The following is a 15316-nucleotide window of genomic DNA, read 5'->3' as shown; positions in this document are numbered from 1 at the left end:
TTATATACTGCATGTAAGCTATCTGGATTTTATCAAAGAAAATCATAACTCAATGGCACAGTGTAGGCCAGTGATCAGCCCTGTGTCTGTATCTCTTCTCCAACTGTTTCAGTTTAACCAATATTGGCACTATTTATCCATTAAAGCATACTATAAACAAGGAAGAATTTGAAACAGAAGAGTAGGGAATTACTAAAAATGGGTAATTTTGACACAGATGGCCAGCTTGAACATTTATTGCAAGATATTGAACCATTAATTTTTATGCAAACATTTGCTGGATGTATGTAAGGGTGTATAGCAGTGTGGAGATGGTAATTGAAAACATTTTCATATCATTAACTCCAAAATATAAATTGACATACTGTACTCATGTCAATCTACCATTGCCACATTTCTTACCTGTGGTGCTGTCAGATCATATCCAAGGGCCATGTGTAATATAAATGTGCATACACTAGCAACCACAACCACCACTGGCGCTATTCCTGTGGTGACACTCTGCACATACCCTGCCTTCTCCAAAAAGGATTTCTCTGCATTTCTGATAGCTAAAAAGGCAAGATAGCGATGAAGTAATAAGGGAAATAAAAAAAATATATTTTTAAAGAATTGTCATTACAGAGGAGGCTGTAATTTTTAATGCAGCAACTTTTTCTTTTCTACAGCATGGAGGATGCTTTTCTGAAACTCTGTGCCTGATGTAAATGATGATATCTTCATATTTGCATATACTGGCTTATTTAAATCACCAGTTGAGCAAAAAGTGATATTTCACATTTATATAGATACTGCACTCTTGAACAATCAACCTGCTGCTTACAACTCTTGGTGTGATATCTGCATGGCAGTTCCCATTTCCACATACCTTCCCAGCCATTGTAAAGGGTTCTCACTGTTCCTTCTAGATTGTTAATTTATTTTATGCTATGGGGATTGCAACAAGAGGTTTAGGAACCCTGCCAAATTTGGAGCAAACACCCAGGTCCGAAGCAGGAGCAGAGCCGACAAGAAGATCTCATCATGTTTTTAAGAGAGTGAGACTCCAGTCCAATCTGAACAATCACTTTGGGTCAATTGACCGTTTAATAAAGAAGTGTAAAATGTAATGACTTGTAATGCTTAATGCTCACTAATCAACAGGAATACCTTTTTTACATACCTGACAACAGTTAGCTGGGATCTGATTTCCTGGTGTAGGTCACTATTGGCCTTATTGGTTTATTTTGCAAAGTAACTGAACTTTTTATCATATATATATATATATATATATATATATATATATATATAGTGCCTTGAAAAAGTAAAACGTATTCATGCCTCTTGAAATTTTGTCATGTTACAACCAAAAACGTAACTGTATTTTATTGGGATTTTATGTGATAGACCAACACAAAGTGGCACATAGTTGTGAAGTGGAAGGAAAATGATTAATGGTTTTCAAAATTTTCTACAAATAAATATCTTAAAAGTGTGGCATGCATTTGTATTCAGCCCTTTTTGGGTATGTCTCTACCAGCTTTGCACTAGAGAATGAAATTTTTTTCCTATTCTTCTTTGCAAAATAGCTCAAGCTCTGTCATATTAGATGGAGAGCATCTGTGAATAGCAATTTTCAAGTCTTGCCACAGATTCTCAATTGGATTTAGGTCTGGACTTTAACTGGGCCATTTTAACACATGAATATGCTTTGATCCAAACCATCCCATTGTAGCTCTGGCTGTATGTTTCAGGTTGTTGTCCTGCTGGAAGGTGAACCTCCGCCCTAGTCTCAAGTCTTTTGCAGACTCTAACAGGTTTTCTTCTAACATTGCCCTGTATTTGGCTCCATCCATCTTTCCATCAACTATGACCAGCTTCCCTCTCCCTGCTGAAGAAAAGCATCCCCGCAACATGATGCTGGAACTACCATGTTTCACAGTGGGGGTTCAGAGTGATGTGCAGTGTTAGTTTTCCGCTACACATAGTGATTTGCTTTTAGGCCAAAAAGTTCAATTTTGATCTCATCTATCCCAGAGCACCTTCTTCCACATGTTTGTTGTGTCCCCCCATGGCTTCCCGCAAACTGGACTTCTTATGGCTTTCTTTCAACAATGTATATATATGTTTATTGAAATATATTTTGAAAATTGTAGTATTTAAAATATATGGCAATATATTTGGGAAGAATATTTTTAAAATATATTTCAAATATATTTTTCTTCCATGTGGGCACTTTGTGTTGGTCTATCACATAAAATCCCAATAAAATACATTTACGTTTTTCGGTTGTAACATGACAAAATGTGGAAAATTTCAAGGGGTATGAATACTTTTTCAAGGCAATATATATATATATATATATATATATATACATACATACATACACACACACACCTATATATACACATACACACACAATTTTAGTTTTTTTTCAGGTATTTACCAAAACATATTCAAGCTATAGTTATATAATGTATATGGCTGAAAGTGCACACTCTCAGGTTTTATTTGAAGGTATGTACATCCAAATTGGAGGAAGGGTTTAGGAATTACAGCTCTTAAGAGTAGCCATCCCCCCTTTTTCAAGGGACCAAAAGTTTTGGTGAATACCTGAAAAATCTAAAATTGTGCCTTTGTCCAAATATATATGGACCTAACTGTATATACACCACTACATAAAACAATTAGTTAACACCAATATTTTTGCCTGGCAATAAGAATTAAAATGCACCCACCTTGAATATTACGCATGAAAGTGTTTTCCCATGCATACATCTTAATAAAGCGAATGCTGGTTAAAATTTCATTCATAGCTCTCACTCTCTGATCTGTGATTCTGATACACTTTTTCCTAAAGTAAGCTGTCAATTTTGAGGCCAACATCTAGAGGAAGGAAAAGGCATTTTAATGCATAAACTGCAATTACATGAAGAGGACAACAGATCAACTTTTTATAAAATTGTGTTTTTAAACACAAAAATATTATGGAAAATAAAATTAACATTTACCAGAATGTTAATTTTAGAGTTCACACACACCTCACAACAATGAAAAAATAGAAAACATTAGAACAGTATCCATATTTTATTAAAAATGCCAAAAATACCAATCATTGAGAAAACCAATAAGACGTTTTATGTTTGTATTATACAGGAGATCCCACTGTGGGGTCAAATGACAATAAGCAGGTGGCAGAGAACTGTCCCCATACCTCAGTAGATTAAATTCAGACAGCTGTCTCTGAGGTGACCTTGTCACAAGCTGGCAATGGGATGGGATTGTACTATTTCTACCAACACTGTTTCCAGAAACAAAAGGCAGACATTGGTAAACCATTATTTATGTAATACATGCATCAACTAAACCATACATCTTGTCAAGTGTTCTCCATAAAAATACCTATAAATGGCCTATAATGCATTCATCAATAATAATTAAAGAATACTGAACTTGTTATTACTTTTTAGTTACAATATTAAGCTATATAATGCCTTTATAATTAATAAATAATGTATTTTTGGTGGCATTGTACTCCAATTTGAATTTGTTACATTACCATCATGAAACCATGCATGATGGCTTTTTAAAGTTTTAAACTTTTTGATATGCAGTATATAGAGGAAAGTCCATCTTACCATTAATGGATAAAACACAATGAATGCAGCAGAACCTATCAATGCTGTTGGTCCAAGGAACATCACAGTGTATAGTAGTCCCATGAGAGCAATGAAAGGACCAGCAGCTAACATACAGCCTATGGAGGCCGCTTCATAAAGTCGATGACCATCACTAGAGCACATATTAATAAGCTGCAAGATAAAATACACAACTCTTTAAACAAATGATAAAATACACCATATAAAGGATACAAGACAATGACATTGTGAGTACAATGTAATCAGGCCATCACAATCCGCCCACAAAGCCATTCTTATTATGTGCATTGCTTGTTCCTATATGATTTTGAGTGTTTGTGGCTACTTATGACCCCTGCCTACCCCAGGCAGGTGTGGAGGTCATTTGAGTCTAAAGCTTGGAACTACGTAACACTCTTAGCAGGAGTGTTTGTGACTACTTATGACCCCTGTCTGCCCTAGGCAGGTGTGGAGGTCATCTGAGTCTAAAGCCTGGAACTGTGTAACACTCTTAGCAGGAGAGTTTGTGGCTACTTATGACCCCTTCCTGCCCTAGGCAGGTGTGGAGGTCTTCTGAGTCAAACGCCTGTGTCAGGGCAGGACTGTGGAATGGACAGGTAGGCTTAGTGGCAGGGTAACGCACTGACTGATGACAACCACCACCAACAGACCGAAGTTCCTCAGGGCGCGGAGTCTAAGTCCCAGGCTGACCTTCACCAGGGCCCCTGATGGTGGGGATGGACTTGACACAGCCAGGAACCAGGTCACGGCCCCCGAGACACCCTGGCTGCGGTAATGGATGCCGCCAATGGCATGTAGCTGGTAGGAATGACAATAGCGTAGTCAGGCAGGCCGGGTCGACAACAACGGGACAAAACGGTACAGAACAGTAGACAAGAATCACAGGTCACGGGCCGGGTTCAGCAACGGAAGGTCAGATCAAAGGAAAACACAGAGAATGGTCTAGTCACAAGCCAAGTCAGATACCAGAAGAGTCACGAGAGTATACACAGAGCTGTAACAACAAAAAGACACAAGACACAAGTGCAAAGAGCATGTGCGGATCACAGGCTTATATGTACTCAGCCACACCCCTCTGGGGGATGGACTTCAGAGACCTGAAGGCATAAAAGACTCCCACCATGCTCTGCAGAAACCCAAGATGGACGCCAGTACATGAAGCCGCACAATCTCTGGGAAAAGGTAGGACCTTGACAGCCTGGAACTACATAACACTCTTAGCAAGAGTGTTTGTGGCCACTTATGACCCCTGCCTGCCATAGGCAGGTATGGGGGTCATCTGACTCTAAAGCCTAGAACTACATAATATTTCTTAGCAGGAGTTCAACCAGCAACAGGCATGTATATCCCAAATATGCAGCAATAAAATATCAAATAGTTTAAATGTTTGTTATGTTATCACTTTGATTTAGTAAGGTATCACATCAAACATAGCATATTCTTGAATATTCAGAAGCCTCCAAATACAGTATTTAACAGAGATGAACAGGGTACAGTAAACCAGCTATATCCAGTCTTAGGACTGGACCCATCCAGAATAGACTGGTCATATCTAGAAGAGGCTGGACCCATTGTATCACCTCTTTAACAGTGAGTATTCCCCAGAAGGCGCTTTTAACACAGTTGTAAACTATTTTAGCTTTATGGACAACAAGCCCTGGAAAAGAAACACATAGACATGACTATCCCTCTCAAGAGCAATTTAGCTAAAAGCACATAAAATCATTTCAGGTCTACTAGCATATTTAAAAAGATAATACAAACAGTATTGGAGTGCAGTAACCCATAGCAATCAATCAGATTATGCTTTTCTTTCTTTGAATGCAAAACACTAAAATCTGACTATTATTGTACACAGTCTTTGCACTATTAATTCAAGCCTTTTGCATTAAAAGCTGCATATTGTTTTGAATGTAAATAGAAAAATATATTCCCTTATTTCTATTGGGGCAACAGCACACAGTTCCTTGATTCTCCCAAATTTAGAATTTGAAATCTAATTTTTTGCATACCAATGACCAGCTTCAGAAAGAGATCCTCTTACGTTAAATATTTTACACACCATTTCCCCTCAAAACATTCGGAAGCAAATGCCAAAGTGGTGTTTCCATGAAGGCGTTTAAAGGTTCCCTCCCAGAAAGAGTGATATTTAGAGAACCATAAGTCTCTTGAGTACAAAGTCCATTAGTATTTCATCACAAAACAGTAGCTAACTGTCTCCAAGCACACTAGCCAGTGAATTTACCTCTCCAGTTGTTACATCTTTTGTTTCTTTAAGTCTCAGGATCTTTCTAAAAGCCAAGGCTAAAACTGCTCCCCTCAGTCGAATTCCAGTTCTGTAGTTCATTGCCCAGCTCATTGCAAAAGACCAAGACCTAAGGAGCTCTGCTGCAAAAATACCAAAGGAAAGAAGCAATCCATAAAGAAGATTGGATTCCATTGCTTCTGAGTACTCAAGTAGTGCTCTGATGAAGATTGCCTTTAAAACAAGCAGAAGCACATTTAAAAAAAAAATAAATAAAGTGATTAATATACAGTATATATTTTTTCTCATCTCCTTTTTAAATAGAGTCCATAGCTGGGTCTGCTCAGTAATGTGTAATTTCAACATGCACAAATGTCTGTCCTACCTATTTATTTGTGTGGCACAAAACTACTACTTTTCTTTAAACAAGGCTTAGAATCTGAAGATCAACATTAATGTGTGTTTCAGCACTAAAGTCATATTTTAATTTCCAGACAGGAAAAGGTCTAGTGTACAGAACCAAAAAATAATACCTTGTCCTCAAGTTAACATTGGTAGTAGCATATTGTCAGATTGTTAAAAAAGAACACTAAGACACAAATTAATGCAACTCTGTAAACATTAATTCATCATTAAATGTGTTTTTTTTAAATGAAAGCAGTGTCTGCCTGTACCTTTCATGCAATAACAATTAATTAGGTATATAAACAGGAACTTACAGGGCCAATAAAGTTTGCTATCATTGTGATAATCAGACACAAGAAAGCCAACACGGATCTAGTTTGACAAAACCGCCATACCACCTTTCTCAGGGATGCTTTTTTCTTCCCACATTTCTTCAGCTCTGCTTCCCAAAGACGATGTAACCTGTCATTGAGAAGAATGCAGAAACAAGTGGAACCAATAAGTCTGCAATGTTACACAAACAATAACAAACGAACACATATATGGTGCATTCTATGAGTATAGTATAATGCTTTTTTGAATAGGGAAAAGAGAGGATTAGAAATGTAATATCACTACTCTATAACAATTCCAGTACTCCATAAACTTTAATAATGGCATGAACTGATACTAAAAGCACTTGATTGTTTTATATTCTTTCTGCCATAACCACCACCCCCTTGGCCATTTAGACTGTAAACACATATGGACTGAGCTCTAACTTCTGTTGTATTTTCTTTTGCTGCACATGGTTTGCAATGGAATATTAAATTATCATTTTCTGATGTTTTTCTTTACCTCATTAGTGACATTTTACAAAGCAGTAATGGTGCTATATTATTTATAAATAATTACAATCATTTATATGGAATTTCAAAGCTGTTTTAAAACCTATTTGAACTTTAATTATAAATTAGCTTAATACATTCCAGGTGCATCGAAACAAAGGTGATTCTTAAGCCTAAATGCCTAAAAAAACCCTGTCCCATGAGAATATTGAGTAGATTAAGACTCGTGCTCTCTGTGTGAAAACAGTAGTCTATTTTTAGAGGTACCCCTTCCTGAGTCAGACTTGTAGCATCTCTGCTGAAAGAACAAAAGTGCTATTTTGTTCTCCCAAGGGAAGGGGGGGTTACGGTCATCTTCAAGCTATGGCCATCAGCAGTAATCGAATGCAAAAAAATCTTCCAGGCTGCTTGTGCAAGCAGTATGCCCATGCAGGGATCGAATCTTGACCAGTCCCTGCTCTACTGGCCAAATTTCAATAAATGTATGGTCGGCTTAAGACTTTACATATAATTTACTTTGATGCGCTAATGGTAACACAAGCTATGCAGTTTTAGCCTTCAGTCCAAAGATTTCAGATTTCTGTATTGGTACCTCAATTATGGTTGACCTGGCCAACTGGCACCTACACATACATCTGTGATATGATCTCTGGATTCTAAAGTAAAGGAAACAAAGAGGTGTTGCAATTTAAGATTTCTAAACTATAAATTAATAATGGAATGATCATTTCCTTTTTTAAATGTTTCACCTGAGAATGAAAACACAAGCACTGAACAGTTCAATTTATATGTTCTGTGACTTTTATTCCATTTTTAAAACAGTATGTGACTTGTGAGAGTTCATAAGCACAAAAACTGTTATTTTATACTAAGCATTACTGGAATATTGTGAGTCTAAACAGAGCTGAGATATTTTTGTAGCACCACTGCAAAGACAACTATGTTTTGGGACTGTTGGTATAAAAGAATAGTACAGAATGGTAGCTCTGAGCTAAATATGTTTTCCTATGTTAAAAGAACAGAAGGGAGAACAGTAGATATAACAACAATAAGCCAGAAGAATTAGCAGTGAAAAAATTCGGATCTATTTGAAGTGGGTCATTTTGTTAAGTTTACCAGTAAGCAAGTAAGACTGCTAAAAGTGTAAATACATTGAATAAAATTAAATAGGGATTAGAAATATTTTAATATAGTGTTTATAATAAGAATTTCTGTAATAAACCACGCTAACCAATTGGATTACAGAAAGTTAATTGAATTTTAAAGTGCACAGTTGCAAAGTGCTAGACTATGCACATTTAACTATTACATATTCTTAAAAATCAGTAAAAGAGCTTTCAAACAAGTACCAGTTCACCTTTCTAGGTGCTTGTAATGTGAAGTTATTCATTCTCAATCAGTAATTTCTAACAGCGTAGAAATACCTTTTGTGTGTTTACATTAGAGGTCTGGCAGGCTACCAATATTCTACTCTTTGCAGAAAAAGCAAACATTTCTGTGCCTCTGCTGTGAACTTTGAAAATTAATTTCCCAAAAATATTCATCTATACAGGTGATTGCCAAGATCAAAAACTATAATTGTTTGTGGTAAACTATACAAATGATATTATTTCTTTCTACTGTTGGATTTAACCTCTTCTTAACAGTAACCCTTCTTAACAGTAACCTTATCCCTATCCTAATGCTATATAACCCACTGAAGTGAATGTCCTACAAATGATGTGTTTGTAATCAGTTTAAAGTGTGAAAGGGCTGTAAGTTAATGTTAATTTTTTATTTCTGTATGTGCACTAATTTGAGAGATTTTTCTTCACTTCCTGCCCCAGTGACCACACAGGAAGTGATTAGAATCTACCTTGTGGGGACACGGACAGAAGTAGAACCCTAACAGAGGTTCTAAACTCTATCCCTACTCCACTAAAAAAGTACTTTTTTTCAACTCAAGAAAGGTTTTATTGAACAGAAAAAGACAAGTAAAAACAAATACAGCAGTTCCAGAGCAGATCAGCTTCTATAGTCAAGATCAGGCAATGATACAGACTGCACACAACAGAGACCAGCAAGTATATCAGAGATCATTGTTAGAAGTATATCAGAAATCATACCAACGGCACAATAAATAAAAGACATATACAACAGAGGTAACTTCCTTAGTTTTCCAGCCACTTGAGTAAATTCAATAACCAGTGGAATATACATTAACCCATCAGGAGCCTAGCCATGACTAGATCAAGCGGGCTCAAACTCCGGTTGTCCAACTATGGGCCCCAAATGTTCTCATATTTTTGAGGACATCCCCTGTGTTGGTATATGTACTTCTCCAACCTGAGAGTTTCTCCCATACACTGTAACCATTCTTTATGGGAAGGGGGATCAAGTGATTTCCAATGCCATAGAATGACTCTACGGGCTTTAAAAAAGGGCTCTAGCCACTGTTTCTCGAGTGAGGGCTGGTAGCTGGAGGTCATTTAGTATGCCCAATAGTCAAAGTTTAGGGTTGAGTGGAATAGAAATCTGAAAAGGGGCATTTACTGTATTCACTACCCCTGCTTAGTATATGTGCACTTTGGGGGAAACGCCATAGTAGATGAATTAGGTCGCCGTGGTCTCGGCTGCATTTACTATAAGTAGGTTTGGTTAGGAGACCCACCCTGTGCAGCCTAGTCGGAGTGTAGTGTGCCCTATGAACTATGTACAATTACACAAGCTTTTGTGTCACATTAAGAGAGTAGTGGCACTGCTTGAAGAGCATCCTCCCACTGGTCCTCTATAAAAGGGTCAAGGTTTATCTCTCCACCATCAAGGGAAATGACTTCAGAAAGTCCACCTGCAGAATGGTGTAGCAGCAGGAGATGAAACCTTTGGTAAAGGCTGCATTGGACATCATGTTAAACACTGGAGTGGGTGATTGGTTCCAAACCACAGAAGCACCCTACAACATATTTTAGTTGACTATAATAGAAGTATATAGACACTGGCAATGAGAACTTATCAAGAAAGTACTTTAATTCCTGTTATTTCCTTTGGAGAGAATTCCCTTGCTTAATGTCCCTGTTACCACACAAGAATAGGGAAATCTCCACAGGCTGCAATGAAAACCTGACAGATGCCGTAACTCTTTCTGAATCTGTCGAAAACAAGAGTTTTGTTTGTAGTTGGGTTTTTAAATTGTTCTGTCTCATGAGATGAATATTGCCTGTGTAGGATATCAAGTATTAAAATGTTACTAAACCCATAACAGTGAAAGCAGCCTGTGTGTGCAGTAAAGCATGCTTGTTATACTCACTGTGGAACCTAAGGGGTTAATTCTCCACATTATGTAAAAAGGATGTTTGATCCTCTCTTCTCTGATCCTCTCCTTCTTCCATTGTCCCCTAAATATCTCCTTATAGAACATAAGTTTGGAGTCACTCTGTACATGCTCATTTTGGTGTGTATTGCTAGAGAGGTTTTTTTTTTTCTGGGAGGGTGCATGTGATCAGCACAGGGCCAAGGGGTCCTGCATCTTCCTAGAGGAGAATGAAAACTCCTCCTACAAGCTTTAACCAGTGCTTGGCTGGATACTGATAGAGGTCAGAAAACTGCTCTAATTGCTGATGAGAAAAGGTATTTAGCAGTTTATATTTACTAAAATAATTGCACTTCCATGTTCTGTGTATTGTGGGAGACTAGGTATAGTGAATGCAGGTTCCGGGGTTTAATAACACTTTAAGCTGCATATTATTATATTATTATACAGTATTTATAATGGATACTATATTGACTTCATCGGTACCAACATCCAACAAAGGCGGTCCTTTACAATTGATACCTACAATCTACTCAATTTCACCTAGAAAAAAACAAACATTCTCAACATCTTAATCCTTACTAATAGCCATCATGCATATACATGCAGCATATGTTATGCAAAAAGGAAAAATGAGTTGTAAATTAGCTCCATAATCCAACTAAACAGTGTGGAATAAGGAGGAAGAGGATTAATCATGTTAGACGCTCTATGAACATAATACTGTTTATTGAAGAGGGGAATAGTTTACCTTTGGCAGTTCTGTTCTGCAGAATCATGAGAAGGAAGATCCCAGAGATCACTGATATTAAGTTCTGAGAGCTGGTAAGCCTTCCTTGCAAGGGGTGTGATCCAGTTTAAAGTCATAAAGGAAAATAAACCAGCATTATCTATAGGATGACGATGTCTATAAATAAATTACAAAACACTGATTTAGCTTCAATTCTTAACATGACCTTTGTTACAAACAAAGTATAGGACACATTAAAACTGTCAAAACATGTCAATTGTATACAATGGATGGCTTCCTGTCATTCCATCCATTGTATACAATTATGTGACAGGTCAAAGCAGTCACATGATACAGACAGGGCCAACCACAGCCCATCTGTATCATATGATGAGCTTTGCCCAATCACAGCTAATCACAACAAAAGACTGAATGAATTAGTTTCATTCAGTAACAATGATTGCAAATATCAATGAAATACATTGGAATTTTTTGGTATTAGTATTCATAATGTGTTGCCCAGAGTAGTTCAATGTTACTATGGTAACATTGTATTGCATTGGTAACAGTGTGTTGAAAAAAAAATAGTAAAAAAATAAAAAATAATGTCATAAAAAAATAGAACATTTTGAAAAAAAATTACAAATTAAATGATTTTTTTTTTTTTACATACTGTCACCAGTCAGTGTCTTATCACCTCCACACCAGTTATATAATAACACTGTACTGGACAGGTGACAATATGTAAAAAAAAATTGTGATTTTTTTTTTTTTAATTTCTGCATGTTCCAAAAAATTGTAACAAAAATTACAACCTCCAAAAAACTCATCATGTCTCTTACTAAATACCTTGAACTGCCTATTTTCCAAAAATGGGTGATTTGGGGGGTATTTATACTATCCTGGCGTTTTCAGTCTCAAGAAATTATATGGGCTGTCAGCACATCAGGATTGATCAATTGTCAGATATATATATACCTTGGTTTGTGGACTCTATAACTTTCCTACAGATTAAATAATATACACTAATTTGGGGTATTTTCACCAAAGAAATGTAGCAGGATACATTTTGACCTAAATTTATGAAGAAATTTTATTTATATGCAAGATTTTATAACAGAAATGAAGAAAAATGCATTTTTTTTTCAAAAGTTTTTTTTAAAAAAAAAACTCAGCGGTGGTTAAATACCACCAAAAGAAAGCTCTATTTGTGTGAAAAAAATAATAACAATTTCATATGGGTACAGTGTTACATGACCGCGCAATTGTCATTCAAAGCGCGACAGCGCTGAAAGCTGAAAATTAGGTTTTTTCTGTGTTGCAGTGCTTTTTGCAGTGCATTTCACAATTTAGCATGTGTGCTTTTGGCGCTTATTTTGATGCGTTTTGCGTTTTTTGAATGTTTTTTTTCTGCCCAACTTGCTGCTGGGTAGATTAAAAAAATGCAGATTAAGGCTCCATTCACACTAGAGTGTTTCAAATCATGGACAGAATTGCGGCAATTCTGAAAAACGCACTGTGAAAATGCTTAATCGCATGTTCAGGTGCCATTAATTTCAATGGCACCTGAAAATGTGGGCCGTTTTTGCTGCAATCTTGGCGCATTTTTCTGCACAGCAAACTTGGAGCGAGCGTGCAAACAAAATTGTGGGACGCGCGACACCGAAAAACGGTTCAAACCTTTTTTGGGCATCACAAAATCGTAGCAAAAATAATGCACTGCCAAAAGTACTGCAAAATGGACAAAATGCAAATTGCATTGGTGTGAACCAGGCTTGAATTGCATTGAAAACTCGCATGATGTGGTTTTGATGCGTTTTTTGAGTCACATGACCTATGAAAAGCGCACCCTAAATATGGCAAAATCCTGGGTAAAATCGCAGCAAAATCTCTGGTAAAATGGTGGGAAAATCGCAGGTAAAATCACAGCAAAATTGTGGCAAAATGCTGGGCAAAATTGAGGTGCACTTCAGGGTAAAATCACTGCAAAATCGTGGGTAAAATCGCAGCAAAACTGTGTAAAAATTCCAGGAAAAATTGTGGGTAAAATTGCAGCAAAATCACAGGTAAATGTGGGGCACAATCATGGGTAAAAATGAGGCAAAAATCACAGATAAAAAGAGAGAAAAACAATATTTTTGACTTTTTGCTATTAAACTTGTCCAGTAAAAAAATTTTAAAAATCAAATTTCGACATAAATTTAGGCCAAAATGTATTCTGCTACATGTCTTTGCTAAAAAAAATCCCAATATGTGCAAATTAATTGGCATATGTGAAAGTTATAGCGTTTACAAATGGTGGCATATATACTGGAATTTTTTTTTACTAATAATGGTGGTGAACAGCAACTTATACCAGGACTGCGGCGGACATTCTGACACTGGGGGGAACTGACTTGGTGTCACTGACATCCCCAGTGACACCAATACAGTGATCAGTATTAAAAAAAGCAATGACACTGTACTAATGGCACTGGGCAGGAAGGGATTAACATGAGTGGTGATCAAAAGGTTTACTGTGTGCAGGGAGTGTTTTACTAGGGGGCCGTGTCTGTGTGCTTCACTGTAATCACACTGCTCTGGATGGCTGTGCTGTGCACAGCCATCCAGAACAGTGTACCTGAGCTGACAGGGAGGAGAACTGTTAGTAAACAAAACGGTCCTTTGCTCAGTAATCACTGGGCGCCGGCTGGTAATCACCAACTGGGACCCGGTGATTGACAGCTGTGTGCGCGAATGGCGGCACAGGCAGGGTGCATGGGCAGCTCACATGCGCCCCCTACCCAGAAATGCAAAATCACATCTAAAGACGTGATTTTGCGCACACCTGCTGCCCTGTAGCAGTATATCTGCTATAGGGCAGTGGGACAGTGATTAATTCCAGCAGACAACAGTGGATAAGCAATCTAATTCTGGGCATGTGGTCATATATATTCTGGGAATGAAAACAGAATGTCAGGGCAATCAGTTCATATTCTGTTGGCACTGGATGGTGCAATTTGAGGATAGCAGTGGCAGCTGGGGAATGTGTTTTCTGTTGAAGTGGACGAGTATACTTTCATCATGTACAGGCCTAGTGTACCCACTCACACTCACTGCAATACCCAAAGGTTGATGGGAAGTGTAGTTTCCTGAGAGCAGAGGATATGATGTAATCTCTGCTGTTACACCTCCTCCTTGACAGAGCAGATGCTGTTATAGTTTGAATTACAGAGATTACTTCCTTAGGCTTTCCTCTTCAATGGTAAACAAATTCACAAATGTATTAACTGTTTAATGTTTTGTGTAGGGGGTGTACTAATGGGTGATTTGTTTGCCTATCCCGGAGTTCTATTTTTAAAGTTAAAACCACTGTAAATTCTGTTGCCATCTATTCCACCTTGGGGAGATGTACCTGTATTTCTTGTCCTGTAAAAAGTGAGCAAAAAAATCTCTCCAGAGTGAGAGTACCCTCTAAGAGCTCATTCAAACAAGCAGCCATTGGAAGTTAATGTTAGGGGGTTGAGCCATGGTTTCACCACTCCATCCTCAACCAACTATCTTAACTAGGGCATGCAGCCACTAAGGGCTGTACACATGCCACAGCCACAAAGCCTTGTTTCACAGTTGTGGAAAAGGTTTGCTGGCATGTCATTTTCGGCCATTGGTTTCGCTGCCAAACAGGACAAAAGTAAATGGGGCTGCAACTGCCCTGCAATGCATTCGGTGGCATCGTGATGGTGCGTCATCTTGAGGGTTAAAAGAGGCAGTGAGGAGGTGGCCCAAGTGTACAACTCTGCTTAATATATTCACAATTTACTTCTATAGGAAGTTTTTAGTTGTTTTATTGAGCCACTGGACACATGTTCTTAGATCAGAAAGGTGCACTCACTCTCATCCAAGACATTTTATATAATGGAAAGCTGTGCTCATCAAGCTGCTCTTCAAATTATGTATTTATAATACCAAGTGGAAAAAGGAACTAGCATGTGCTAATGTTGATTCCTTTTCCCAGATATTATAAATAATCATACCGCACAGAAGGTTTGTGAGTGTGGCTTTCCATGATATAAGCTGTCTGGCAGAGCTTCTGTAGAGTTATTTATTTATTTCAGGTACTTATATAGCACTGTCAATTTACGCAGCGCTTTACATATATATTGTACATTCACATCAGTCCCTAACCCTCAAGGGGTGTACAAT

The 15316-nt window shown here is 37.6% G+C and overlaps 1 protein-coding gene across 3 annotated transcripts in view; it reads right to left on the bottom strand.

The window, feature by feature from the left end:
- The window catches only part of LOC149453596 (ATP-binding cassette sub-family C member 5-like), a 99600-nt gene that overhangs the window by 71750 nt on the left and 12534 nt on the right, over positions 1-15316 (bottom strand). For 2 of the 3 annotated variants that reach the window (XR_016314662.1, XM_089688094.1), the window contains exons 3-8: positions 11156-11311; positions 6603-6750; positions 5884-6117; positions 3618-3791; positions 2718-2865; positions 403-551 (exon numbers count right to left, since the gene is read on the bottom strand). Coding sequence is in view for 2 of the 3 variants with exons in the window: in XM_089688094.1 (XP_089544220.1) it covers positions 403-551; positions 2718-2865; positions 3618-3791; positions 5884-6117; positions 6603-6750; positions 11156-11311 (1009 nt within the window). In the remaining variant the exon portion in view is untranslated. Of the gene's footprint in view, positions 1-402; positions 552-2717; positions 2866-3193; positions 3282-3617; positions 3792-5883; positions 6118-6602; positions 6751-11155; positions 11312-15316 lie in introns of those variants that run through there. The other variant, XM_089688095.1, reaches the window with a different exon arrangement.

This window comes from Staurois parvus, unplaced genomic scaffold (genome assembly GCF_062004578.1).
Source record: "Staurois parvus isolate SC_StPar_1 unplaced genomic scaffold, SC_StPar_1.0 ptg000446l, whole genome shotgun sequence".
Taxonomy (NCBI): Eukaryota; Metazoa; Chordata; class Amphibia; order Anura; family Ranidae; genus Staurois; species Staurois parvus.
Note: the sequence above shows the minus strand (reverse complement) of the source record. Positions and strands in the feature narration are given on the sequence as shown.